At 40.2% G+C, this 25457-nt stretch overlaps 1 protein-coding gene across 3 annotated transcripts in view; it reads left to right on the top strand.

Annotated features, from left to right (window-relative positions):
- Window positions 1-25457, top strand: part of PDE3A (phosphodiesterase 3A) — a 228253-nt gene that overhangs the window by 40803 nt on the left and 161993 nt on the right. The window contains exon 2 of one of the 3 annotated variants that reach the window (XM_072923770.1): window positions 7474-7567. The exons of the other annotated variants lie outside the window; for them this stretch is intronic. Within the exon in view, the coding sequence (XP_072779871.1) occupies window positions 7565-7567 (3 nt within the window). The 5' untranslated portion in view covers window positions 7474-7564. The remainder of the gene's footprint in view (window positions 1-7473; window positions 7568-25457) is intronic. 3 annotated transcript variants of the gene reach the window in all.

Here is a 25457-nt window from a genome sequence, read left to right as displayed (position 1 = left end):
GGAACTGATTTAATTAAATCTCCTTTTCAGCCTCATAATGGAGTCATTCAAGAAGGCAGAGGAGTAGGAATGTGGCTTCTGAGTCTTTTTTTCTCTCCTTTCTCTTTCCTTTTCCATCCCTGCAGTCAGTGAAAGAAAAACGGCTTTCTAAACAGAATATCTTTTTTTTCTGATGATTTAAAAAATAGCCTATGTTAAAATTAAAATCTCATTTTTATTAGCTCATCTTTGCGTTCCTGAAAACACTAGAGCAGCTTTGGTGAGTGTATAGTATTTGCTCTAGACACATGCCAGTATAAGGGTGAGGACTCCAGATGTGTCTAACACCACCTGAAACCTCAGAAACATTGAGTAATCGAAACTTAATGCCACAGAAGTCACTTTTCAAACCTAATTAGCTCATGGTCTTGTATGGTTAGTTTTAGTTTTACTCTGCCAGCTCACTTTGGTTTCATTATCTTGACAACTAGTGTCAAACTAGCATTGCTCAGAAAAACTGGACTTGGAATTTTGTTGAAATGATTTTTTGTTTGTAGAGCCAAAGTGTTTTGCAAGGCTCATCAATTTTGCTTTTTTTTTTTTTTTTTCTGGGGAAAATGATAGAGCTCTGGAGAAACTCAGTGTGTGTATGCATGTGAGCGTGCAGATGCATGGAAGGCTGTTAAGGGACTGCCTTCAGATGTGCCAGACTTGGTTCAGCTTCCTGGTCTGCACAGTATAGAGCAGTGTAGGATGGAAAAGTACTCTCTGACCTTTGAATTGGGTGGAGTGAAAATCCAATCAGCACTTTCTTACTGCTAGGAGATTGCTCTGGCTAATGGTTTGCTTTCTTGAACTGGAAATCAGGGATTTTTGATTTTCAGAATGGAGTTGTCACCTCAGGATTAGCTGGAAATGTTGGGCAGAAATCCTGGTCTTTCAACAGGAGGGATGACTTGTGTGAATAAATCTGAAGGAACTAACAGTGGAGCAAGATAGTTGTTTATGGTATTTATGCAGTGCCAAAGAACATCTGTGTGCCCTGAGACATGGGTATACTGAGCTGGCTTCCTTATTAGAAACAACATTTTTCTCCAGCTGAACAAAACAAACCCTGGCTGACTCCTTGGCTATATTTTGGATATTGGAACTAGCTGCAGTGCAGCAAGTTTAGAAGAGCTGTCCCTGAGTCCTGTAAAATTGTGCATTTAGCTGCCTGTTTGCTATGTGCCCACCTCCAGAGGAGGAGGAGGAATGCAAGTGTCTCACGCTGTCAGGCTTGTTGGAAAACACGACTTCCCACTTGGTTTGCTCCTGTTGTGGTTATTTATTGTAGCCCTGAGAAAGCTGCCTGTGTGTGGGAAGTGGATTTGTAGAGAGTTTTTAGGCTTTGATAGAAGGTTTATATAGTATGTAAATTCTGAGATAAGAAATGTTGATTTAGAAATGTTATGGAATGGGATAGATATTGTCGAGCGAGAAATGAAGTTAGAAAAAAATGTTTTAAAGGATGGTTTTGTAAATAAGATTAGGTACTTCGGAGAAATAGTATTATGAAAGATGTAGTAAAATTTATGAGGAGTAGTTTTAAATGACTGGTTTTAAGGTATTTACAATATGGTGTGGTAAAAAGCTGATAGGTTAAGAAATGTTTATAGTGTTTTGTAGGTAAGAAATAGTTGGGCTTTGATTGTAATAGTGTGAATTATAATATTTTTATTGTTGCATTTTTTATGAGATAGAAAATGGAATGAAAGTTTTTAAAACTTTTTTCTAACTCCATTTCTCTCTCAACAATAACTATTCTATTCCATAACATTTTTAAATCAATATTTCTTATCTCAAAATTTACATACAGATATGTACTATATAAACCTTCTATCAAACCCTAAAAACTCTGAACAAATCCATTTCCCACATCTATGAACTGCTCTGAGTTCCATGGGCACTCTGACTTAACTTTAAACAGCCCTATGGATGTGCTGTGGCTCTGTTCCATCAGTGTGCTGTATCTCATCCCTTTCCTACAGCTTTGCTTTGCTTAGGATTTTAAACTTTCTGTGCTGAAAGGTACAGAAACACAAGAAAATACTATGTATAACTTGAAACAGTAGAGAAAACTTCCAAAATCAATTAATAACACTAAAATTATGAGTGTATAGTTTAAATAAAAGTACATAACATCACAAAGTAAAACTTAGAGTTGAAAATTTCAAAATATAATAATATATAAAACTAAAATAGAAGTTTTAAAACAGTAACTAATCCTTCTTCATAAATTTAAGTAGTATTTTATAATTAAACTAAAAAGTTAGCATTGCAGACATCAACTAACTAGTTATTAAGTTAAAACTAAAATATATTTTATTTCTTAATTAGATAGTTTAACCTTAGAAAAACTTGTAAATAAAAATATTTAATTATTTTATACCTTGTTAGTAAAACACTACAAAACTCATTACTTATAAAACTATAACATAGATTAAAAAAATAAACATCTACATCTAAACACAAAATGCCATCTCAAGTACATTCAATCCCAACCTCAACAAAAAAGAAAAACCAAAAGCCAACACTGGGCATCTTTTAATGCCAGCATAATTGTTACTTAACTTCTTGCCTTGCCACCTCCGTGCAGGAATGGGCACAGATTCCACGCACACGACGAGGAGGCCAGAGCAGAGCAGAACAGTTTGTTCTGTGTTTCTGGGCAAGGGCAGTGATTTACTCGGTGTCTGCACCTCGTAATAGGCTGTTCTCTTATCCACATAACAGCTTCAAAGAGGCAGAATTGGTTGTGTTTAGGTAGGTGTCTAGCACAGTAGGCTGAATGTAATGAATTCTTTGTAAGAATTTTGACTCCAAGTGTCATCATCTCTGTGCAGGTCCTCTGGCAGCATCAGGTTGGTTGTTTGTTTAGAATTGTTGTAGACTGGTGATTTCTTCAAAATCTTTTTTCCCTCGGCACTAACGAGTCATTGCATATTCCCTGTGTGTTCGTGTTCCCATCTTGTGCAATACAGGGCTTTTCTTCCCTTGGGGAAATGGCCCTGACTCTGTAACCAGAGACTTAATACATGCTGTAGAACAGCTGTGCTCAACACGGCAAGGACTTTGTTTAATTCCACATTATTTATTCATGTATTCTTTTTCCAGCCCCCTTGCCCCCAAGTAATGGTGCTTTCTTTTTGTTCTTTTACATTTTTTCTCGAGACTCCTTTGATTGAGAATTCAGCCTTTCCTGCAAAACACCACATTCAGGGGTTTTATGACTCATTTGTAGCTGGAATACCTACTGGGGCAGTACAACAGGCTTGGATGCAATAAAATGAATCACCATGACAAGTTCTACGTAAGAGCTGTTTGGTAAATGCACTGATGCAAGAGAATGCCAAATGAAACAATTCCTTGCTTCTTTCCTTTGGCCCGAGCAGTTGTTGCCCGGAAGATGAAAGAAATGGATTGTTAATTCCTTAGACATGTTAAAAAAATTGAGGCTGCATCCAGAGTAGGTGCTGCTTGCTTTGTGCTGTGGTATTGCAATCAGTGTAGCAAAGGCTGAGCTTCATCAGTGGCTTTAACATTCAGGCTAAGGTCTGCGTTGACAATAAATTTTTTGGGCAAGTGTTCTTGTGGGTGAAATGAACAGGATATTTTTAATAACTTCTCATTAGTGGGTTTGTACTGGTAGGAGACAGGGCTCCATTTCATTTTAGATGTCTTCTCCAGCTGTGGTCAGTGGCATTTGATACTGCAAAGGAGGGAGATGAAACCTCCCAGCAGATTTGAAAATGGCTGGAATTTTTTTTTTTTTGAAGCAGCTCTGTGAACTGAGAGGCTCCTCTTCAGTCATCCAGGCTTTCTGGGATTGCAGTCTGGCAGTCCACCTCTCTGCCCTCTTCTCATGTGCTTAACCCCTTTAGCCAGCACAGTGCTCTGAGTGAATTTTGGGAAATGTCTCCATCACTGTTGTATGCCTGTAGATCGCTTTACTCGGCGAGAATTATTAGAAGGTATTTTTAAATTAACTGCATGTATTCTGTGTTTCAGTAATGGGAGTCTAACTGAAAACTTAATTTGGCCAAGATGTGCTTTTGCATAGCTCCATATAATAATACATACACACACACGTGCTCTCTTGCTTGCACTTCATTCTGTCTCTCAACTTCATCACCAATGATCCTATGTTGCTTACTGGGCTTCAGACCTGTAACTTGAGAGCCCTGAAGCTGGAAACAGCTTAGAAAAAAAATATGTTTCTTTTTATCCATGAAAACACTTTGTCTAGGTCTAATGTTTTTATGTATCTCAACTTCTTTCATAATATCTATGAAGAAAATGATTTTGGACAACTACTTTACTCTTCTGGTGGAGGGGATACAGTTGGTCTGGTGCTGGTGTGGTCATCTGGTGATACCACAAAACACATTAGCATTGCAAAGCTGCTCCCGGCTCCTGCAAAGCCAAATGAGCCACATGAACCACGTGATGAGACTGAAAGCATAGTCTGAAAATAGTTTAAAATTGCTCCATTATTTTTTAATGGTGATTTCAAAGGCAATGTGTTGTTTTTTGTGTTTGTGGTTTTTTTTTTTTTTTTTTTTTTTTTTTTTTTTTTTTTCCCCTTGGCATTAATGGTGTTGGTATTGCAGATAAGGCATTCTAGTGAATTCCCAGAAAAATGCCTGTGGAGACTCAAGTGTATTCTGTTTGTCCAGGCTTTCATTTATTGTTGGTATTGCTTAGGTGATAGGTACAGACCTGATGACACACTGTGGCCTGGTTCCTTTCTTCTGAGGCTGCTTAATTTTTTTGTTACCTTCTTATATTTTATCTAACAAATTTTGCATCAGACCTGTCTCTTCAGTCTCATCTCCTGCACACTCTGGTCTAAACTAACCCTTGAAATCATTTTACATCGTCTTATATGCACGGAAGAGGAATGACTTTGGACTCATCAAATACTATACTTTCAGTAAAGCTACAGGAAGAATGGGCCCTCTAATCTGTCACTTTATTGAGGCATAATTATATTCTGGAAAAAAAAAGTAATTGGAGAGAAAGTGCTGCAGAATAAAAACCCAAAGGAGTAAGCAGCTAGGAAACAAAAAGAATCATAAGCTTTTTTTAAAAGATGAAAAGTATTTTCTTCCTTTTCTGGTTTTTGAGCCTTAAAACCATGACTTGCAGGTTTGTTAAAGCTGTTTCTTTTTATTTATTTTTATTTCTCCACAAGCATGAGAACTTGAGTTATCTTTTAACATAAACAAAACAAAAATCCTGCAACTGAGATCTTTGGATTCTCACGGAGTCTTACAGTCCCAGCAGCTGGAGCTTTAGGAAAAAATATGAAGCTTTTAATAATAGTCACTCCACCCAAATGGGTTAAAGTTTGTACTTCCATGGGATTGCACATGTCAGTTAAATGCAAGCTGCAGTAATGGGAGCGAGGTCCTGAGCTGAATTCCCATTGCATATGTTTATTCACATGGACAAAAATTCAGCCGAGGGAGTGCAAAGGAAGTGGGCAGAATTAGGATGTGTGAATCTTGAAGAAATTAATTATTTGGTTGTTGTTTCCTTCCTTTCTTCTTAGTGGCTCTGCTTTTACATCTGTGTTGTACCTCTGATCCATCCTGTTGTCTTTCCTTGCTTTTAGAAATAGAGAATTTCAGAAGTTCCTTAGCTGCTAAACCTAAAGGATCTTTTCTTTCTACGTATGTTCTACCTTCTGCAAATCAAAGTTGTTCTTATGGTCTTCAGGGAGTGGAGGAAGTGGGGTGGGACATGGTGCCCAAAGGGTCTGTGGAGCTGATGTTGTTGGGGTGCAGAAGGAAGCTGGGGAGTGTTTTCTTGCTGCAGTGGTTCAGGTTCCCTTGTTTGTCTTCTGAGGCAGATATTTTGTGTGTTTCTGTCTGGGGTTTTGGTCTGTGTCAGGAGCAGCTGGGGAGCTGGTTCCAAGGTACCTTCTGATGAGCACACTTCTGCAGACAAATTCCCCTTCAGTCTGTAACTCACAGCTCCTTGCTGTCCCACCTCAGTATCACCAAGTACTTCCATCAGGTGGCTCATCTCTCTTGAACATGTTTTGGAATAGGAATAACAATCCAAGGCACAACACACTAAGTAAGCAGAATAAGTGTTTAGGCCCACGATCCCTTGGGCAACAATTTGGCTAATTGTAGAAAAGCAGAACAAAGCTATTCCCAAGCACAGCTTGGGAACATTTCTACTTCTTTTGCTGGAATGAGGAACTGCTGTGCTTCAAGCTCTCCCTCCTTCAGTCCTTAATGAGTGACAGGTAGAGCTACTTTCTGTCACAGAGGCACAGATCAGTGTCTGAGTAACTCATGAAGGCTGACACAAACTCTCGGGTTGATGGAGATTGGATCTGTGGCAGCGAGCTGAGTTGGAATTGTGTGATGGAGCTGGAACATTTCATGTGCTCTGACATGGAGGTGTTTGAACAGATACCAGTAACTTTGTAGTCTTTTGTTTGCCTTCACCTGGAAATTCAGTAGAATTTATGTACTTGAAGTGAGCTCCTTCCTTTTGCTAATATGTAGGTGTTCTTCCTACATATGCAATGAATACTCCAAATATTAAAAAATCAGGCCCAACTAAGAGCAGTTTTATGTTTCCAAGGTAAATGTCATTGCTGTGGGCAAATGGAGTCATTTGCAAGAGTCCTATCTAAACCCTCCTGGTGGTTTGTATGGGTTTGTGACTTGGATTTTTTTTCTTTGCCATCTACCTTTTTGCTGGTGTTACAGATGCCTCATAAGTCTTTCCATTCCCTGGAGGCAGACTGTCTGCATAGTTACTGAAAGATAATCTTGTGCATAAAGCTTCTTTTCCTTGTGGGAAGAGAATTTTCTATTTGGTTTGTGATTTTGATAAAGTTGTACTGTTTTGCAGTTCAGAATTTGTCTATATTAAGCCTTTTAAAAGGGATGTCCCAGCTCATGGTTGTTGGCTTTTTAATTAAATGAATGAAAAAAGTCTATGTGTTGATATCCATAAATATTACACGACTAAACTTGCTGTGGATTTCCTACAAATCCCAGCAGGTATCAGAGCTGTAGATAAGAAGTGGGGGCTGATAAGCACAACTTGTTTACCCTCTTTGGTGCTCTGGATTTTTGGGACTTAAAATACTGGGAAATGCCAGCAAATAGCCCATAGCTGTGCTCTTGAAGCTGGCCCTGCTGCTCTGCCTGTGCTCCTGGCCTTTTCCGCTCCCCCTGCTTCGAAGACCTGCCAGGAATAGCGCATTTTATACGATGCCAAATTTATAAATTCCCCAGACCACTCGGTCTGGGAGGAATGCACTAATGGTGAGGCTGACTGAGTTTTAATCTGGGATGTTTTTAATTTTCAGACCACGTTAATTTATTTTGATCTGAAAATTACAAGATTCGCTTCAGTTCTCCATTTTATTGCTTCTTTTAATACTTCTTATTTGCTTTTTTTTTTTTTTTCTTAAACGATTAGGTCTTTCCAGTGTGCAGTCACACCTTCTTTTTCTATCTTTGATAACTGATGAAGAAGCTGTGTGTTTCAGTAGACTGTGAATCCCCTTGAGATGGTAAGAGCAATGTGTGTATTCTGGTTGGTTTGTGTTGCATATGACTTTTATGCCAGCAGCTGTTTATTAAATATCCAACTAGGGCTAATCTCCAGATTGTTAGCAGCTATTCAGAAATGTTGTGTTCTGTGGGATCCAGTTCTATGACTTTTACTGTTTTATGGTCCCCTACTCACTGGAAAATAAGGTAGACTCCAAGGTGAGGGAGTGATGGAGCACCCTCTGTGCTATTTTTGGTTTTCTTTGACATAAAGTCTGGTCTTAGAAATTTCCTTTTTGTTTGTTCAAAGACTTTTATTTTACACTAATGCCACAGGCACCTGTTATCACTGCTGTATCAACTTCTAGTATTGAGCAACTGACTGAAATTGGTGTTTTCAGCCCTAGCTGCTTGCCCAGCCTGAAACTGAATGGGAGATAACAATTGTCCCAGTGCCTCTCCTGAGGTCCCAGTAAAGAATTTCCATTACTGGATAAGATTTTGGTCACACTTGAGTTCTTAATCCCCTTTTACTGAGTTGTTGTCTGCGTTAACTCATTTCATACAAAAATGTTTGGGTTTTAATTATGGTTTCTTCCCAGTAGCTGTCTTTTCTTCCCACATGCTGTAACAGGAAAATCTGTAACTGTGGCAAAGCCTCCCTGGCAATGCCACTGGCCACTCATTACCTGGAATTAGGAGAGGCTTCTTAAAGTAGCTTTAAATCAAGCAGCTCTACAGAAAGGGGTGTGAATAAATCTTTGCTTCCTGTGGATGTCAGCTGGATTTTTGTCCTGCCTTAGCTTTATCACACATGTAGTTGATGGGGTCTTCCCCCCACCCCCAACTTTTTCAATAGGCCTTTTTCAAGCTCGCAATACAGCTTCAACTCTGTTTAAATTATTTCTTCGAAAGAAGATGTCTTGCTGTTTTTAGCCTTCACAGAGTCCTGACTAGTTGTTGATGTAGAGACTGCCTGCTGGGTGCCAGTGCAGGCTTCCCTTTGGCTGGTGGAGAGAGACAAGCCCTGCTTTGTTCAGTCCTTTTTCAAACCTCCCCACCAATACGGTGGGCAGATGGCAGAAACACGAGCCCTGTGTAAGTGAAACCACTGTGCTTGCTGGGAGGAGCTGGAGGGATGGAGAGCCCATGGCCTGAGGACAAAATTCAGATTATTTTCCTCTCTAATCACGTATCCTGTTTTTGTAATGATTCTGGTGGTGAGGCCACTGTAATAGGTGAGCAAAACAACGTTGCCTGTGCTTTTGTCTTGCAGAAATTACCTGTTTACAATACATGGAAGGTTTAGTACAGCACACTGTGACCTTGCACGTTAGATAATTATTTCAGTGCCTCCATGGCGCCTGTTAAATGCATTTCTGTGCTGCTCGAGTCCTGTGCATGGGCTCATTCCTTTGAGTCTGCATCAGATGACAACACAAAGCAAGAAACACACCACTGGCAGTAGGGCAGGACAGCCAGAACATTTGGAAAAGCTCTTCAGCCTCCTGCTCGTCTCAGTTGCAGTTGTCCATCTGCCAGTTTGTACCCTTTGGGAGGTGTGGGGGAGGTTTCCATGTCATTTTTTTCCCTGGAGACGTCTTAAATGCTTGTCATTGTATAATGGTTTTGTACATAAATACATAAACATTGCAGCAGTGGTGGTAAGAAGGGATAGACCCCTTTTTTCAGAGATTTCAGGCCAGTCCCTTGCCTCTGTAGACTGGGAGCATATGTGTCTCAGGAATTGGCTCAAGCCAAGGTTAAATTCCTTGAGTGCTTGCTGGAGCACTCATGAAAGTCAGCATCACTTTCCTGAGAGTGTAAAAGCAATACTGGTCTTAAAGTTTGCATGCTAGAAAAAAAGCCAGTCAGGTTTTGTGTGGCAGGGCTGCTTTATGACCCCTCTTGGGACAGGCTCCTGCCCTTCTAAACTGAGAAATGGCAGTAGAAAGGTTCCTTTATCCCAGGTCCTCAGACTTCTGGTGCCTCATTCACAGCCTTCTACCCTAGGGCCAATTCCTTGGGTGACACTTTACTGATATGTGCTGTACAAACAATTGTTTGGACTGTGTAATTTATTTTCCTGGACTCTTCCTTCTGTTTAGCCATCTCGATATGAAAGCTGAGACTGGATCAAGGCCACAGGGTTAACAAATCCTAAGTCAATTACTTTCTGTTGTACTCATTATTATTTTTTTACTATTTTTTTCTCCTTAAATAAGTTAAGTAAGGGTGAAATCAAGCAGGAAAAGATGCTGTTGTAATTCATTATATTTCTTAAGACAAGCATGGAATAGTCTTGTCCCACTCTTCCCATGCTCAGGAAAAAAGAAAGCAGAGCAAAAAGGGTTGGGTCAAGTCAGCAGAATTGTTTTACTTCTTGCATTGTGTGTGCTCCTCTGTATGGAACTTGATGCTGTATTACGGCAATTTACACTGTGGCAGAAAGTGTTCAGAAGCCCTGTTTTGAGTAAATGTTTAACTTTTGATAAATGCTGTATTGTTCTAGCCAAACAGCAGTACAAACATGTCACCATTTGGTGCCTTTCCAGCGTGCACACCTTGTTCCTCTGTGATGCTTTCGTTAAACTTGAACGATATCAAGGTACATTAGGTACTCATCCGAAAGGCACAGAATTCAGCCAGTGCTCTTCAGAGCCAGATTCATCCTTGGTGGAAGATTTTCCCATGGAGGAATGAACTTGTCCTGTTACACATCTCTTCTTGCTGGCTGTGCTAGAGAATGAGTCCGTTTTTCCAGGACCATCTCTCTGTCAAGAAATCTGGGATGAGAAGAGATCCATCAGATTGTTTTCTCTTCTGTCCAGAGGAGACCAGAAATTGGATTGTCTGGGTGATACTGCTCACTGAAATATAACTCTGGTAGGCAAAGGCTGAGGTGGGCTCTGTAGAATTGGGAGCATCCCTGGAGGTGTGGGGAAGAGCTCTGGTTGAGTAGATCAGAAGAACTGAGTTGCAGTTGAGACAGGGAAAGCCAGGATGCTTCACAGACCATAAAATAGAGCTACTATTTCAGGAAAAGGAGAATGTTTGGTCTAGCCAGTGGTTGCCTCTAAAAATACTTCAAATATCATTTGAGTCAAAAACAGGGCAGGCTATATGCATATTTACCAAAAGGAGAAAATTAACCACCAGGCATCTTGCCTTTGAGAACATTTCACTGTAGGTGAAAAACATTGTCATTCTCCATGTCTGTCAAAATTTCCCATGACAAAACTTGATTGAAATAAGCAACTGTGAGCCCAAAAGTACATCTAGATCTGGAAGCAAATGTGTGAGGGTAGCTCTGATACAGAGGTTTCTGCTGTCTTCTCTTCTTTCCTCTTCTGCTCTCAGGCTGTTGCTTCCTATGTTCTGGAAGGAGATTGAAGAACAAAGAATGTTCGTGAGCAGAAGCCATAGTAAGTGCCTAAGGCAAACAGCTCAATTGTGAGGCACCAAAATGAGTGTTCATGAAAAAGGACAGGTCCATGCTTTCAGCCAGAGCTATTTGGTATGATCAAACAATGCCCTTGAACAGGGAGAAACTGTATTCCTGACTAAGCACCCTGTACTCATGGCAGAATTGAGCTCTCCTGAATAAAGGGGTTGGATATGCTGAGAACATGACAGTAAAGATCAGAGCCTTCACCATATTCACCCAGTAAAAGCAAGTAATATAGGGAAAATAAATACAAAATTTCCAGCAAAAACAAATCTTAGTGATTTAGGGATTTTTTTTTTTTTTTTTTTTTTTGTTTGTTCTTTGAACTGATGAAACAGCGCTTCAAGGTGCTTGTTTTTTTTCAAGGTAGTAAGTCTGGTTTTTGTAAAATGACAAATTTAATCAGGACCAAAATAGTTTTTAAACAAAACTGCAAAGTTGTCTGGAAGAGTTTTACGTTTTGGTCAAGAAGTTAAAGCAAGCACAACCTTTTACAGCTTGCGTTTTCCTGGGAATTTGGTGGTGAATAGCCCACGTTAGTAATCCAAACCTTATGCTTCTGTAGCAGTGTAAATAGCACTAGAACAGGGCACTCTTTTAAGTTGGGACATTTTTATTTTTGGATTTTCTTCCTCATGAAAGCAGGGCTGTGTAAGCATCAGTAACATGCATATGATTACAGTAGAATGAAAAATTTCTCATGCTCCTTGCTGTTCTTGGATCAGCTGGTGGAGGATGGAAGGGGGAGTGGATTCATCCAGCTGTTGCATCACCAGCACATGGCTACTGCAGGTGTAAGATGTGAGTGCACAGTCTGAAAGCATTCTCCTCTTGAATTTGTGTAGGGATTTGCTAAGGTATTGAGGTACTGGAAGCTTTCTTCCTAATGTACAATCATTACATTGTTAAGGAATTCTAATTGATGGGTCTCTCTCTTTCAGTGTGTTGTGTTGTTTCTACATTTCCTTTGCACCACCCACCCAGATATCCTTACTTCTTTTTCTGAAATATTAATGTATTAGCACATTATCCATTACAGAACTGCTCTTTTCTTTAGAAGGAAAAAATCAGCAGCAACAGCAGATGATGATCCTTCTATGTAGAGCATTAAGACAACTTTATACTGACTAAACAATCTAGATCTTAAAATACTTTCTGAGACCATCTGATAACTTGGACAGTATGGAAGGAGATGCTAATCTTTGTGAACTTCAGAACCAAAGAGATTATATACCTGCAAGAAAGTGTTTCAGTAGGAAAAAAAGGTATTATATGCTGAAGCTGCAAGTAATAAACTTGTGTGTGTATTTTCTAGTCCAGATCAGTATTGGCCTGGCCATAGTCATTGTTTTCCTGGCCAGGGCTGGATCAGAGTGACCAGCTTCCACAGCTTGGGAATTCCCAGCAGGTTAAGCTCCTCATTTCCATGCTGTAAATGAAAGCCACTCCTTGTTTTGTTGTGGGAGTGCACCTATGGATGTATAAAAAGGAAGTGTGTATGTGTGAAAGAGTTAGGGCTCAAATCTGGGTAAAGACAACCCCAGGAATGTGGGATGTACTGCCAAACCTGCTGGTCTTCCCCTTACTGCAAATGCCAGATGTGACTCTTGGATCTTGTATTTATTAACGTAAAGCTACCTGCACCTAAAAAACAACCCAGACACCTGACCCTCCCCACTGCAGCAACCCACCTTAGCAAGGAGAATAAAATGCTTGTGCCCATCCATCCTCTCCAAGGAGAACAGGAACAAGGAGTGATGGATTTGCTCCCTTAACAGACTTATGGTAAACACTCAGGTGATGTATCTGGTGTAGGAGCCTATTTCTGAAACTTCCCTTTATTTTTCTTATAAGTACTGATGTTTCTAAATTTTTACCATATTTCACTGTCTGAAAGTTGCACACTGCTGTAGTGTACATGGGAAACATGTTTTTGGGGAAGCAGGACTGGGCCTTTAATAATCTTTCTAGCTGAAAGAGCAACAGTGAAACTGCAGCTTGGCCTCACATACGTGGTTTCTGCAATTAAGGGCTGCAGCTGCTCTACTTTTTTTGTCTCTGTGACGCAAATCAAAGCGCAGCAATGATACTGCCTGAGGGAAGAGAGAAAGCTACTTGCTCGCTTCCCCATGCTGATAACTAAGCAGTGATGACAAGAAACTGGGGCAAAGGAAAGTTCAAAAGCAGAATCTGAATATTGTAAATGACTGGAGAAACACAGGTGCCTCTTCCTCAGCACAAAGGGGAAAGAGAACTGTGTGAATGTCAGAAGAAATAAGCAGCTCCCCAAGGGAAAAGGTTGGGCTGGGAAATTTCTGTCACTCAAAGGGATTCTGACGTGGGAGCAAGTTGGGGTCTGTATGCAATCAAATATGTTACAGTCAGCTCCATTTTAAATGGGATTGATTTTCACCTGGTGACTTCAACCAACAAGAACCTTGATTGTCTCACTTTCTCATATGAGTCCCCTCTCACATGGGTCTGGATGTCTATCTAAATGGTGAGATCTGGTTCACTATCCCCTTTTCATCGCAGGAAATTGCAAGGGAACAGAAATATTAAAAGAATGAGCAGCTTTGCTTGTCTAAGGTCACACAGTGGGTAGAGGAGAGAGTTTGGATGTCCCGATGTCTTGAATCACAACCTGCTTTCTGCACTAACTTCTAAAATTATTTGTGTGGCTATTTCAGGTTTGTGTATTTGTTACCTTGTTGTCTAAACTGAATTTTTTAAGTGTGTATTCAAGATGAATTTTGCAGATTTGCTGTGAAACTAAAATGAGACTGTAGCTTCTTTTAGGTGTAGGCACAGAGTTTGTGGTGGTTGGGAGTGGGGCTGTGGCCCATTCTCATCCCTGCCTGGCTCCAGCTGTACAGGACAGGTGAATGATATTGAAGGTAATGAGCCATGGAGTGCCCAGGGGCACTGACCAACCCCAGAGGGGACAGAGGGCTCACAGGTACAGGGCATCAGCATCAGGGCTGTGAAAGGCTGGGCTGCAGGGCAGGAAGGGCAGACACTTGAAGCCTTCTGATGAGGTATGGTGTTACTCTGTGTGGCTTGAAGCTGTCTAATATTGTGTGGTGACACTCTGTGTATCGTGGCTGCTCAGCTGTGACATGTGCTGTGATATTTAGGCATCAGCTAGACAGTGAATGCAGACTTGGAGCAGGTGAGCTAGAGAGGTCCCTCCTGCTGCTTGTGGCTGTCTGTGTGCCCCAGCCCTGGCAGCAGGCAGCCCTTAAGGAGGGCTTAAGGTGTCCAAGGCTCTGCTTTCATTGTCTTACAACTTGGCTATTTTGTGGGAGCTTGTGAGAGGGACAGAGAATGACAGCTGCAGTACTGTATCCCCTCCAAACTGTGAAATTCGTGATTTGAAATAGGACTTGGAAGAAAGCAGACTTCTTTTTCCACAGGGGTAGAATAATGTGGTTTTCTGTCATCTGCACAGAGGGCATTCAACCCATATCCATGATCTCAGGCACAAAATGAAGACTCAAACGTTGCACATGCAACCTAAAATGAACTGTATCATGCAAAGTTGTCCACTTAAAACTGATGCTACTAGCCCTGCCTGTACTGCAGCTTGGACTTGTTGCCTGTGAGTCAAATACGGACTAGAGTATTTTCTGCTGGTGGTATTTCCACCAGTAAACTCCACATGCCATCACAGAAAATAAATCCACATCTATTACAAGGCTGGGATTTAAGATTTTTTTTTTTTTTTTTTTTATCTCCAGTTTTATTTTTTCAGCCAAGGCAGAAGTAGATTTCAGGATAGAATAATTGCCATCAAGCTAACTAGTTTACAGCACTTGACTTAAAATAAGGAAATAGTTTAGAAATATGTTGATATGTTTGCTACTAGCAATTTTATTGGTAATAAAGAGGCTTGTTGTCTTCTTTGCTGGAAACTGGATTTATTATCTAGTTTGCTTTGGCTGTAAGCTAAGGAAGTGCAAGTGCTTTATAATGGTACCTTTTGAGCAAGATCTACAAAAGCACTCGGGAACTTTTCAGTCACCTGGACATTATTGGGTAGCCCACAAATGACTTACCCACACTTGTAGTTATTCTTCAGTCGTAAAGCATTGCAAGTTTTTACCTGTGGCATCCCTTCTCTGCAAATGCAATTTCCTCTGGCTGATGCTCTGAATGGTACAGTTCCTCTTTTTTTTAGGTGGTAGCTTAATGTATAATATAACACAAGCATATTTGCATTGATCTTGTCTTTTAATGTAATTTTTATACTATTGTGTCATTCAGGGCAATAAGGGAATGTTCCTTTTAATTTGATCCACTTGTAACCATAGGGCAAATGAAGTTAAGATTAGAGTTCTGCCATTTTTAGGACTCACTTCCTTCATGAGGAGAAGGTAGAGCTTCAAAATCTCTGTATATATGGTGTATACTGAATATTTATTAATGATCTGTAATATTTGTTTCCCATCATTCTGCTGCCTTCAAATTAGTAAGGAAATGAATGCTCAGTAACTTTATTATGTCAAATAAATATTAATATTGATCTAACAGTAATAAACTAATAACGCTTGCTGTAAAATGCTTTAGTATGAACTTCAGGAGGAATATTAAAATTTATTAGTCATTCCTTAAAGCTGATTGATATGGTAGGGGGTTTCATAGAAATAAAAAGCCTAGATGGGTTGCATGCAGTGCTAGCCTGATTTCAATGAATTTTAAACTTTTTTCCTGCTGTTTATAGTTATGATAATTGGGTGTTAAAGACTTTCGACAGAGTCTGATGCTGACTTTTTCTTTATTACTTCCTGCTTCTAATCACCCTTGAACTGGATTCATCTCTGCCACAGACCTATTATTTAGCACAAAATTCCTTGCCACTATTTGTAGAATTTTCCAAGGCTTTGGTGCCGCTTCGTCAGCAAACAAACTATTTGTGGTTGTCTTTTTTAGTACTTGGCCCTGTGAAGTGTGACTGAATGTGAATTTCTGGGAGGACACATGTGCTTTCCATTTCTCCATGGAGAAAAGGTTGTCCCTGTGTCAGCTGCAGCTCCAGGCTGTGATGACCATGTGCAGCTTTAAACTTTATCTCTGATACTCTAGGGCTGTACAAATAATGGGCTGCTATAACAGTCTGCCACTTGCCTTGAGTGACATCTCTTTTATTAAAAAACCACTTTTTTTAGTTAGTAACTTAGCTATTTTTCAGAGATAAAACCTTGTCTTCTAAGTAATTTGAAATGCTACTCCAGAGTGTTTTCTGATGCATGAATGAGGCCTTGAACAAACCAGATTTGTGCACTGGTTGTGAAAATGCTTCCATTACCTCCAGACTGTAATACTGTAATCTGGTCCCCTGGGTCACTTACTGGACAAGGTGAGGTCAGATTTGTAGAAGGAACTATTCCCATGCTTGCAGTTCAGACTTGCTTTAAACAAATATAGAGGCAATTTAAATGTATTGCAAAATCTGTGTTTTTATGGGGTTTTAAATAAATTCCAGTGGCATGTCAAAAAGAAACATTCCTTATCGTCTCTCTCCTCCTCCTCAGAGAGAATGACACTCCTAAATAGGAAGTACAGTAAAATTGTTTCTGTAACTTCCAAGGAGAAGCAAGAGTCCTCTTCTGACTTTGAGCATTCTTGGCCATTCAACCTCTAACAAAATGACTTGGTGGACTGGTTATAGAATAATTAATTTTTACCTCCCTATGGGAGAGTGGGGCTTGCAGTAGCTGGAAAGAAACAGGCAGGAATCCTAACTATGCTATGCTTTTTTCTTTATTAATATCTTACATCTTGCATAAACACCTAGCATGGGAGGAAAGATGTTTCAACTGGAATTTTTTTTTTTTTTTGTTCCTAGTGGCAGCTCTTTATTGGCCTAAGGGGATTTTAAAAAAATCCTGTTATTCCATTCTATATTGGTATTAACCTAGTTCTGTTTAGTCCTTACAAACTAGTATTAAAAATACCCAGAAAGCAGATCTTGGGAACCCTTCTTTGATGGCTTTGCACAGGTCTGGTGCCTTCAGAAGGCCAGGGCCAATGGGTCTGGAAATGCAGGCACACCTTGTCTTGGTAAGAGATGGTTTTGGTTTGGGGGCAATGCTTAATGCATCTTTTAAGCAGTTTTGCAGCTGGACATGTGTCATTTTCCTGTGTCAAGCGCACTGGTATTTGTATATAGCTGAAAGGAAATGGGGCTTGTTGAGCTATAGATTAAGGTAAACAAGAAATACAAGCCATGCCAGAATCTAGCAGCCAGATTTTCGCTTTCCTTCAGTACAGCAGCAAAAATATCAATCTCTGATTTATATGTCTCTATTAAACTCAAAATACATGAAGTAGTAGATTTATTAAGCTCAAAATAAGAGTTAAAAGGAATAACAGTGCAGAAAATGTGATGCAATGTGTTTCTCCCCCCAGCCCCAAAATGTGTTGATTTTAAATGCACCCATAGGTTGTTTGCAGTTCCTCATAATTACCAAATGAGCTCTGCAGAGGACCAGACAACAGTAATCAGACAGTCAATTATTTACTGGTTCTTCTGCCTGCATTTGCATCTATTTTCATTTACATTATTGCGAGGAGTTTGAGAGGATTTGAAAAGCACGGAGGCAAAATGAGAGGTAGGAATTTCATTTGGCTCTCATTTTTCATTGCCTTCAAATAAGTTTTTTGGTTTTTTTTTCCATGTTTGCTCCCAGATGTGCATTTGAGTGTGGGGATGGAGACAGGAAAGAGAAATTGTTGAAGAAAAATTTGTTCTGCTGGTTCCCACCTAACCCAGCGCCCAGCACGGAAAAAGCTTTGGAGTGCACTGTCAGTTTTATTGACTGTCCCTTTTGTAGTGACATGCCAGCCCCTTTGAAATGATGGTTAACAGGAGTGAGTACACATGGCTTTTGTAAGACAATGATAAATTGGTGGACAGTTGGGCCGTGATGGCTTCAGAGGTTACGTGTTCACCATCAATGCCCCGGGGCCGTTCATGTTCTGTGTCAGTGGGGTGCATCTGAATACCATATGTCACAAAGACTAATGTCCTCGCTCTTCCTCCTTCTAATGGGCACACGGCAGACACCACACACTTGGAAATTTCCGTGCCTGCCTCCCAGATAAACAGTAACAGGGCCAGCTAATTGTGTGTGTTGTTAAACACCAGAGCTGCTCAATTGAAAGGTGGACCCTGGCAATTAATGAGAGCCATTAAGGGACTGAACAGATTTTTTTTTTAAAAAAAAAGGTTATTTTTTTTCCCTGACATAGGGTTTGGTGGTAAAAAATTAGGTGGGCTCTTGTCCAGACCTATTGCTGCTTCACTCTAAGGAGAGAAGTTAGAACCAGGTTGGAGTGTCACAGTTTTAAGAGTACCAGATGATAGTTTAGACACTTGTTTGCAGAGGCCAGGGCAAGAACACACATGAGACTATGAAATCCCCCTCTTAACTGGGACTGAGAAACTGAATTCTTAAAAATGTGTCATTGTAATAATGTACAAAAGTCACTCCTGGGAAGAGGTCAGATTGCAATGTATATATTTTAAAGGGTCCAATATATTAATGAATAAGAAAAGTGTTCTGGGGCAAAGCTTTTGGGCGAGCACATGTAGTTTTATGTGCAGGGCAGAGTTTATTACAGGGGTGCACTCCAGATTAGGTGAATTTTGGAATACATGTATCTCTGAATTGACAATAAATTTAAGTGCTTCTGCCTGCATTTTTATAGTCTTTACTTCCAGTCTTGTCTAGTACAAGATTAGATGGAGTTTTAGGTAAACAGAGCTGTTTCATCTGTTAGTCCAAATGCTGGATGTTCTGGGAATGTCTGTGGCTACTGGTTGGAGAAGCAGCATTGTAAATCACAAGAAAATGGCAGTCATGCAAAGAATGAAACATTGATTATGGATGCAGAGTCAGGAAAAAACTATCCTACAGTAACTGCTAAGATCATGGCTCTGTTCTTTAATGTTTTCAGAGCCACCAGAATTACACTGTGGCACAGACAAGATGTTCATGCAGTGATGCTCATCCCTCAATTCAAATGTATTGCTAAATAAAAGGGAGTGTGAAGGTTCCTGGAGCAGAGAATGCCTGGGATTCATTCTTTAACCAGAGAAGCCAAAAGCTGGGAAGGCGGGACATTCACCTGGTAAATGGAAAGAACAGAAACCAACTGAAAAAAGAGGTGGTCATTTCCAAACTGGGTCAAATGTCCAAAAGCTCCTGTTACATTCTCTTACGTATTTGTTTGTCTGTGCTAAACCCATTTAGGATTTTTAGGGTATATTTGACATGCAAGAAAGGGGCTCCCATGTTCAATACCTGCCTTTGATGATGCTTGAGCAAATGATCACAAAGAAGTAGTAAGAAGGGCTGAAAATGCCCATATATTAGAGAAACTAGACTTAAAACCTTAAAGAATCTGAAAGATTTGAACACTGTTATAAATGGACATTTTTTGTAAAACTTTGCAATTTTTGTACATTTTCCTTTGCATGTGAACTTGCTGTTTGGTGAACTTCATTTTCAGAGCATCCCAAATAGAATCAGATATCTGAGTTCACTTCTTTTGCTGCTTCTTAGAAATCTGACCTTCAGATTTTATCTTTGTTTTTTTCTTAAAGAAGATATTTTTATTTATAGTAGCTGATTCATTACTGCATATTTGTGCTTTGTGTTGTTTCTGTTGCTTGCTTATCCTTCCAAGAATTTTTGTTCAACAAAACTTCTTCAGACTTCAGGTGATGTGGCTCTTCATCCTCCCACTACAGCTGGTTAAAACAAAGGGAGAGGTTAAATGACCTGGTCAGGGCTCTGCAGTGAATCAGTGCTGCAGTTTGGAATGGGACAAGAGGGGAATTTTAACAGGTTTAACCATTAGGCCAGTGATGGTGAGTTGTGGAATGAGACACTGCAATCAAAAGCGTGTCCCTGGTAGTTTCGTTGTGTTTTTGTTTTTCCTCTCTGCCAGTATCAATGAGTGCTTTTGCATTCCTAGTCTGGTAATTGTTAGACCAGTTTTAGGGAGCTGAAGGGCCATGTGTGGGGCACAGACAGCTCTGAGCCCATGACTTTCCCTGAGGAGGAGAAGAGAGGCAGAAGGGGGTGTGATGTGCCAAAGCCAGTTGCAGATCTGGAGGACAAACCCCTCATCCTCCCTGGCTGCTGAGAAACCAAGTTTTTACACTGTGTAGTGAGTTTGTGTGTTTATCAAATCAGAGGCTGATACTGAGGGTGACATAAAGCACACTCCTTGTCTCTTCTGGGGAGTGCGTCAGCTTACTCACAAACCTTCAGGCTTAAACTGGGAAAAAAAAGGTCTCAAAACCCCTCAATTCTACTTCTGCAGTTATTCTCAACATTTTATACCAGACCATGCTTCAGGTTGAAAATACTTTTGTCTGGGAGATATATTTGCTCATTTTAATTAGAGGTGGTTTTTTTTGGGAGAGTTGGTTTTGTTTCCTTGATTAAGTCTAATCCTGCTTCCTGCAATAAATGGCTTTCCATGTAATGGGTGCACTGAATTCTCCAAGGCACACATCTGCTAAAGGATGCTTTTGAAAGTCAGGCTAATTTGTTGGATAAGTGGCAGGTTTCTGATTGCAATCTCTTTTCAATACAGGGGATCACTTAAGCAAGACAATAATCCTCTCTATTTTTTTACCAAGCCTTAGGTTTGGGGGGTTTTTTCCATCTCCATTTTAATCATCTCACTCCTAATTTTTCCTTCTCCCTAGGCATACTTTGGTTTCTGTTTCTTCAAAAACAGTCACCAAACATGATTACAGGGACTTTTGTTGGAGTAGAGCTTGCCTATGGCATTGTCACTGTTGTGAAATGGGAAACTACACTAAATGAAATTGCAGGATGATGTAGACTACTCTGGCTTCAATACAAATACCATCTCTTCTGGATTCTAAAATCCACATAGAAATGGCAATTTTGGAAATAGCTGTCAGAGAATTGCTTAGCTGATATTTTCCATGCTTGCTACAGAGGTAGGAGAGGTCTCCTACTCTCTCTGGGTGTTATGCCTGCTCCTCTGTGTTGATTGTGTGCATAAGGGCACAGAGACTCAGTATGACACAGACACAGTATGACATTATTGTAGTCTCTCATAGATGTCAAATGATAAGTCCTTCTTTTTTTATCCTTTTTTTTTTTCTTTTCCTCTTGAATACACAATACTCAAACAGCTTTAATAACTTTAAGGCTAAACACGTGCCACATTTTTTCAGAATTTAGGGATGGAAATTTATTTTCTTCGTTAGTAACTTTTACAAGCCTCTATGTGTAGTTGTTTACCTACAACATAGCCTGTCTCACTTCACAAACCAGTCATAAACTTTATCAAAACCACCTTTTAGTGCCTGGGAGTTGTATTAGATGGCGTGGCTGGTACAGCTGGAGTGTCAGATCCAGACAAGTTTTTTCTTAACATTTTTTCAAGCCTTATTTTCAGTGTGGGTCGGTATGAGGAGTTCCACTTTGGGGATAAGCAAACTAAGAGGGGAAATAAGTTACATTTCAGTGTATGTAAATGTTGTTGCTCAAAACGGAAGATGGGTTTGTAGCTCTTCACAATGCTGTGACCACTGTGTCAAGAGCCTTCATACATAAATTTATCTGTATTTTTCATATATGCGTAAAATAAGTAAAATGCTTCATCTGAAGGTTTGTTTAACCAGGCAAAACTGGGGGTGTGGAAAAATAGGATTAGCAGGAGGGTGAGCTGAAGACTTCCCACCTTTACTTTTGCAAATCTGGAGTAGCCTTGGGGATGTTCTTTTTGCCCTGATACAGTGTGTGCTCTGCCAGTGATGCAGCAGGGTTTCAGAAGCAACTGCTTCCTGGAGGAGACACCTCTGAGGATACCTCTTCCCTCTTAATGGTGCTCACATAAAATATCTGAGGGAAATGACTTTTACAAGAGACATAGATGTACAGTTGTGTTAAATTGATCTTTTTCTGGCTTACTGAAAGAGCTATGGACGCAAAAAACCTGGAGACTTGGTAAACTTTTCTTTCTGATGTCTCATGATATGTTTTTAAAAGTAGAGCTAATAATAATATTACAATAAGCAGTTGATCAGGTGTTTTCTCATTCCTGGTCATTTTAAGAAGAACAAGTTGAAAGCTCTGTGGTGTTCTTTGTACTTTCTTATGAGTTATTTTGAAGGTTTTTTCCATTGTACTTCTATTTTTTTTTTCTTTTTTCCATAATAAAGTTTGACTTTGGAAGTGTGTGTGAATTGGAAGTAGCAGAGTTAGCAGTCCTCTTTTCTGGCTTTCTAAAATAGTGCAAGGCACTGAGTCACTTCTTGCCACTAATAAGTTGCGTCATTTTACCAGGATCAGAATGTTCCAGTCTCTGAGCAAATAGTTTGAAAAGTGAAAAACCAGTTGTTACCATATATGTGTGTGTGTGTGTTTATACAGACACACACGCCCTCTCTCTCTAACATCTCTGCTTATCCTAAGGCAGTGATTGATCCTTCTGTGTGTGTGGGGCAGTGAATTAATATCACCTCTTCTTCCTACTTCACCATAGGCTTCAGTTTGAGCAAGGGAGGAGATAAAAAATACACTCTTATGCTCATAGCATTTTTAAAGCTGAGGTTTATAAGCATAAATGAGGAAAAAGATGTAAAGATTCCGTGGGTGAAAAAAGAAGAAAAGGTGGAGAGGATACTAATCTTGTCAGATTAACTTCTTTTTGTGGTTGTGTTTTGCACACTTCATGTATGGTTTGTTATATCCAGTTTTGAAGTGATTTCTGTCTTATATGTGAGTGCTTTTGTGATGCCCTAAGGTATATTCCACAAAAAGCCAGGTGTGTTCCTGCTCCTGGTTATCTGCAGGTGCTTGCTATGCTGAGAATTTGATGTGTTGGTGTGAAAACTTTATCAAACAGGAATGAAAAGCACCATTTTTTATGCTGATTATTATGTGTCTGTTTATCTTCATGCTTTGCCAGCAAACCTGGTCCATTTTACCATCAGGATTTTGTCAGGATGGGTCAATATTAATGTTTTAATGGCTACACTGGTAGAAAATTGTATGCACAGGGTTTGTGGTGGTTGGGAGTGGGGCTGTGGCCCATTCTCATCCCTGCCTGGCTCCAGCTGTGCAGGACAGGTGAATGATATTGAAGGTAATGAGCCATGGAGTGCCCAGGGGCACTGCCCAACCCCAGGGGGGACAGAGGGCTCACAGGTGCAGGGCATCAGCATCAGGGCTGTGAAAGGCTGGGCTGCAGGGCAGGAAGGGCAGATGCTGCAGCCTGCTGATGGGGTATTGTGTTACTCTGTGTGGGTTGAAGCCTTCTGAAATTGTGTGGTGGCACTCTGTGTATTGTGGTCATCTTGACTGTGATGTGTGCTGGGACAGAAAATTCCTCTCAGGTGAGAAAAACTGACTAAAAGGGAAAACCACTGGAGAGTGTGTTTGTGTGTGTGCAGGGACCCATGGCTGGAGGGACTGGGCTAAGGCAGGGGCAAAGCCTTGGAGATTGCCTGGAGATAGCTCTGGTTTATTCTAAATTATCACGCTAAACCCCTGGCAGGGGACTGTAAGTACCAGCGCCCTGAATCCCTTCAGAAAGGGATCCCAAGATTCCTGGATCTCACTGCACTGAAGCAGTCAGACCCCAGGACTTCAGTGGCTGGCTGGGATACTGAGATAATTGCTAAAAGCAAATGCAGGACTTTCTGTAGATTTGCTTTCAGATGATCTCAACAACTGACAGGTTATGATTATTAATGAATAGCAAAGTCTCCAATGGCTGTTATCATGATGATAATGCTGAGAGTCTGAATGCTCTCAGCATTCCAGTCAGAATCAATGGAGTGACAGGTTGCAGAGAGTATTGATGGCTTTGAAGGACAGAAGCTGAGGTTACTTAAAGCCATGTACTGTGGAAATCATTTTGGTCTTTGTGCTGACAAGTTTTGTGGTTGCTCTTGGTTTTGCCATCTGCTTATAGAGGCTCTTTTAAAAATACCCTGAACATAAAAAGGCAGATGCCTTTTTGATGATTTGTGTAGCAGAATCATTGAAGGGTGTCTAGTGACCTGCTCCTTTAAGAAAATAGTCTAAATGCTGGATTTCAAGGGAAGGTTAGGTGATAATCAGTACAGACATTTAGGATGAAGGGGAGGAGAATCATATTTCCCCCTGTAACATTCCATAAGATAAAAATAGCTAATGATGGGTTTAAAACCCCCTCAGTTTAGATAGACATTGACTATATGGTGAAGTTCCATGGCCACAGAGCATGTGCCAGCAGGAAAGAAGTGATGCTCTTATTTCCACATGCTTCTCTCTTGCTGTAGCCTGCATGGTGTTTGTCTAATACTCACACAAGCTGTCTGCACAAAGCTCATAAGGAACAATCCCCCCGTTTTTTTCCAGCCTGGCACGGACTACCAGCACCTATAAACTGTGCCTGGAAAAGTAATTTAATGGTACATTTCTTCACTGTGATGTCTTGAACAGCTGAGCTGCCTGGATCAGCTACAATTCGCTGTGCTTTTGTGGATCAAGGTAAGAACTCCAGAGGGAACGTGGCCTCTGAGGTGCAGGTCTGGCACAGCTATTTTGGATCATTAGAGATCACATAGGCCTGTTATCTTCTAGCAGAGCATGCTCCTTCCACCACAGGTTCTTGAAAATATTTGTTCTGTGCCAGCATGGCTTGTCTTTGTTTGCCATTGAAGGGTTTTACAAGACCCTTACATCAATGCTGAAGGATTTGGAGGAGAATAAGTCAGTTTGTCATAGCTAAAGCTGTTGAAGCCCCAAAGACTTGACAGGTGGATTCAGGTTAGATATACAGTGGTTGTTTGATCAGGCATGTTTGCCCACTGCCTTAGCTGGAAAAAATTGTATGGGAAATTTCAAAACAAACACACAAAGTTTTATAGCAAAGAAATATAGTTCCACTCTTTCTGCCAAATGTGAGTTATTGTGACAGCTGCCTGAATGAGCCAGGTCATCCCCAGGTTATAAAAGGAGAGAAAGAAATCTTTATGTTATTGTGTATGTGTTTAATATTAACATTGTTTTCACTTGTCTTATGAGTGAGTTTTTGTTTTGTTTGTGGTTTGTTTTGTTGTGGTTTTTTTTTTCCTGGTATATTTCCAAGCTTGTCCTCGGCTATTGTCCCTGATAACTTAACATAAAATTGCAAACAGATATTTCCCCAATGTTACCTTTCAGTAAGCATCAAAACTTCTAGGGGAAAATATGAAAGACCGAAAGATTTGCATTAGGTCACAGCTTATCATGCTTTCAGTGGTTCCATGCAGAAATAAAGAACCGAAACTGTGCTTTGCATTATCTAATAAAATAGAAATGTCTAGTAGTTATCTTTAGCCATTTAAATTATCTGAAAATAGATGAAAAAATCTGCATAATTTGTGTGCATCATGGTTTCTTGCTAGTGATCTTTGGTTGTGGGTGTCTTTATAT

Source organism: Taeniopygia guttata, chromosome 1A (assembly GCF_048771995.1).
Source record: "Taeniopygia guttata chromosome 1A, bTaeGut7.mat, whole genome shotgun sequence".
NCBI lineage: Eukaryota > Metazoa > Chordata > Aves > Passeriformes > Estrildidae > Taeniopygia > Taeniopygia guttata.
The sequence above is the reverse complement of the archived record's forward strand: the minus strand, read 5'-3'. Positions and strand labels throughout refer to the sequence as shown.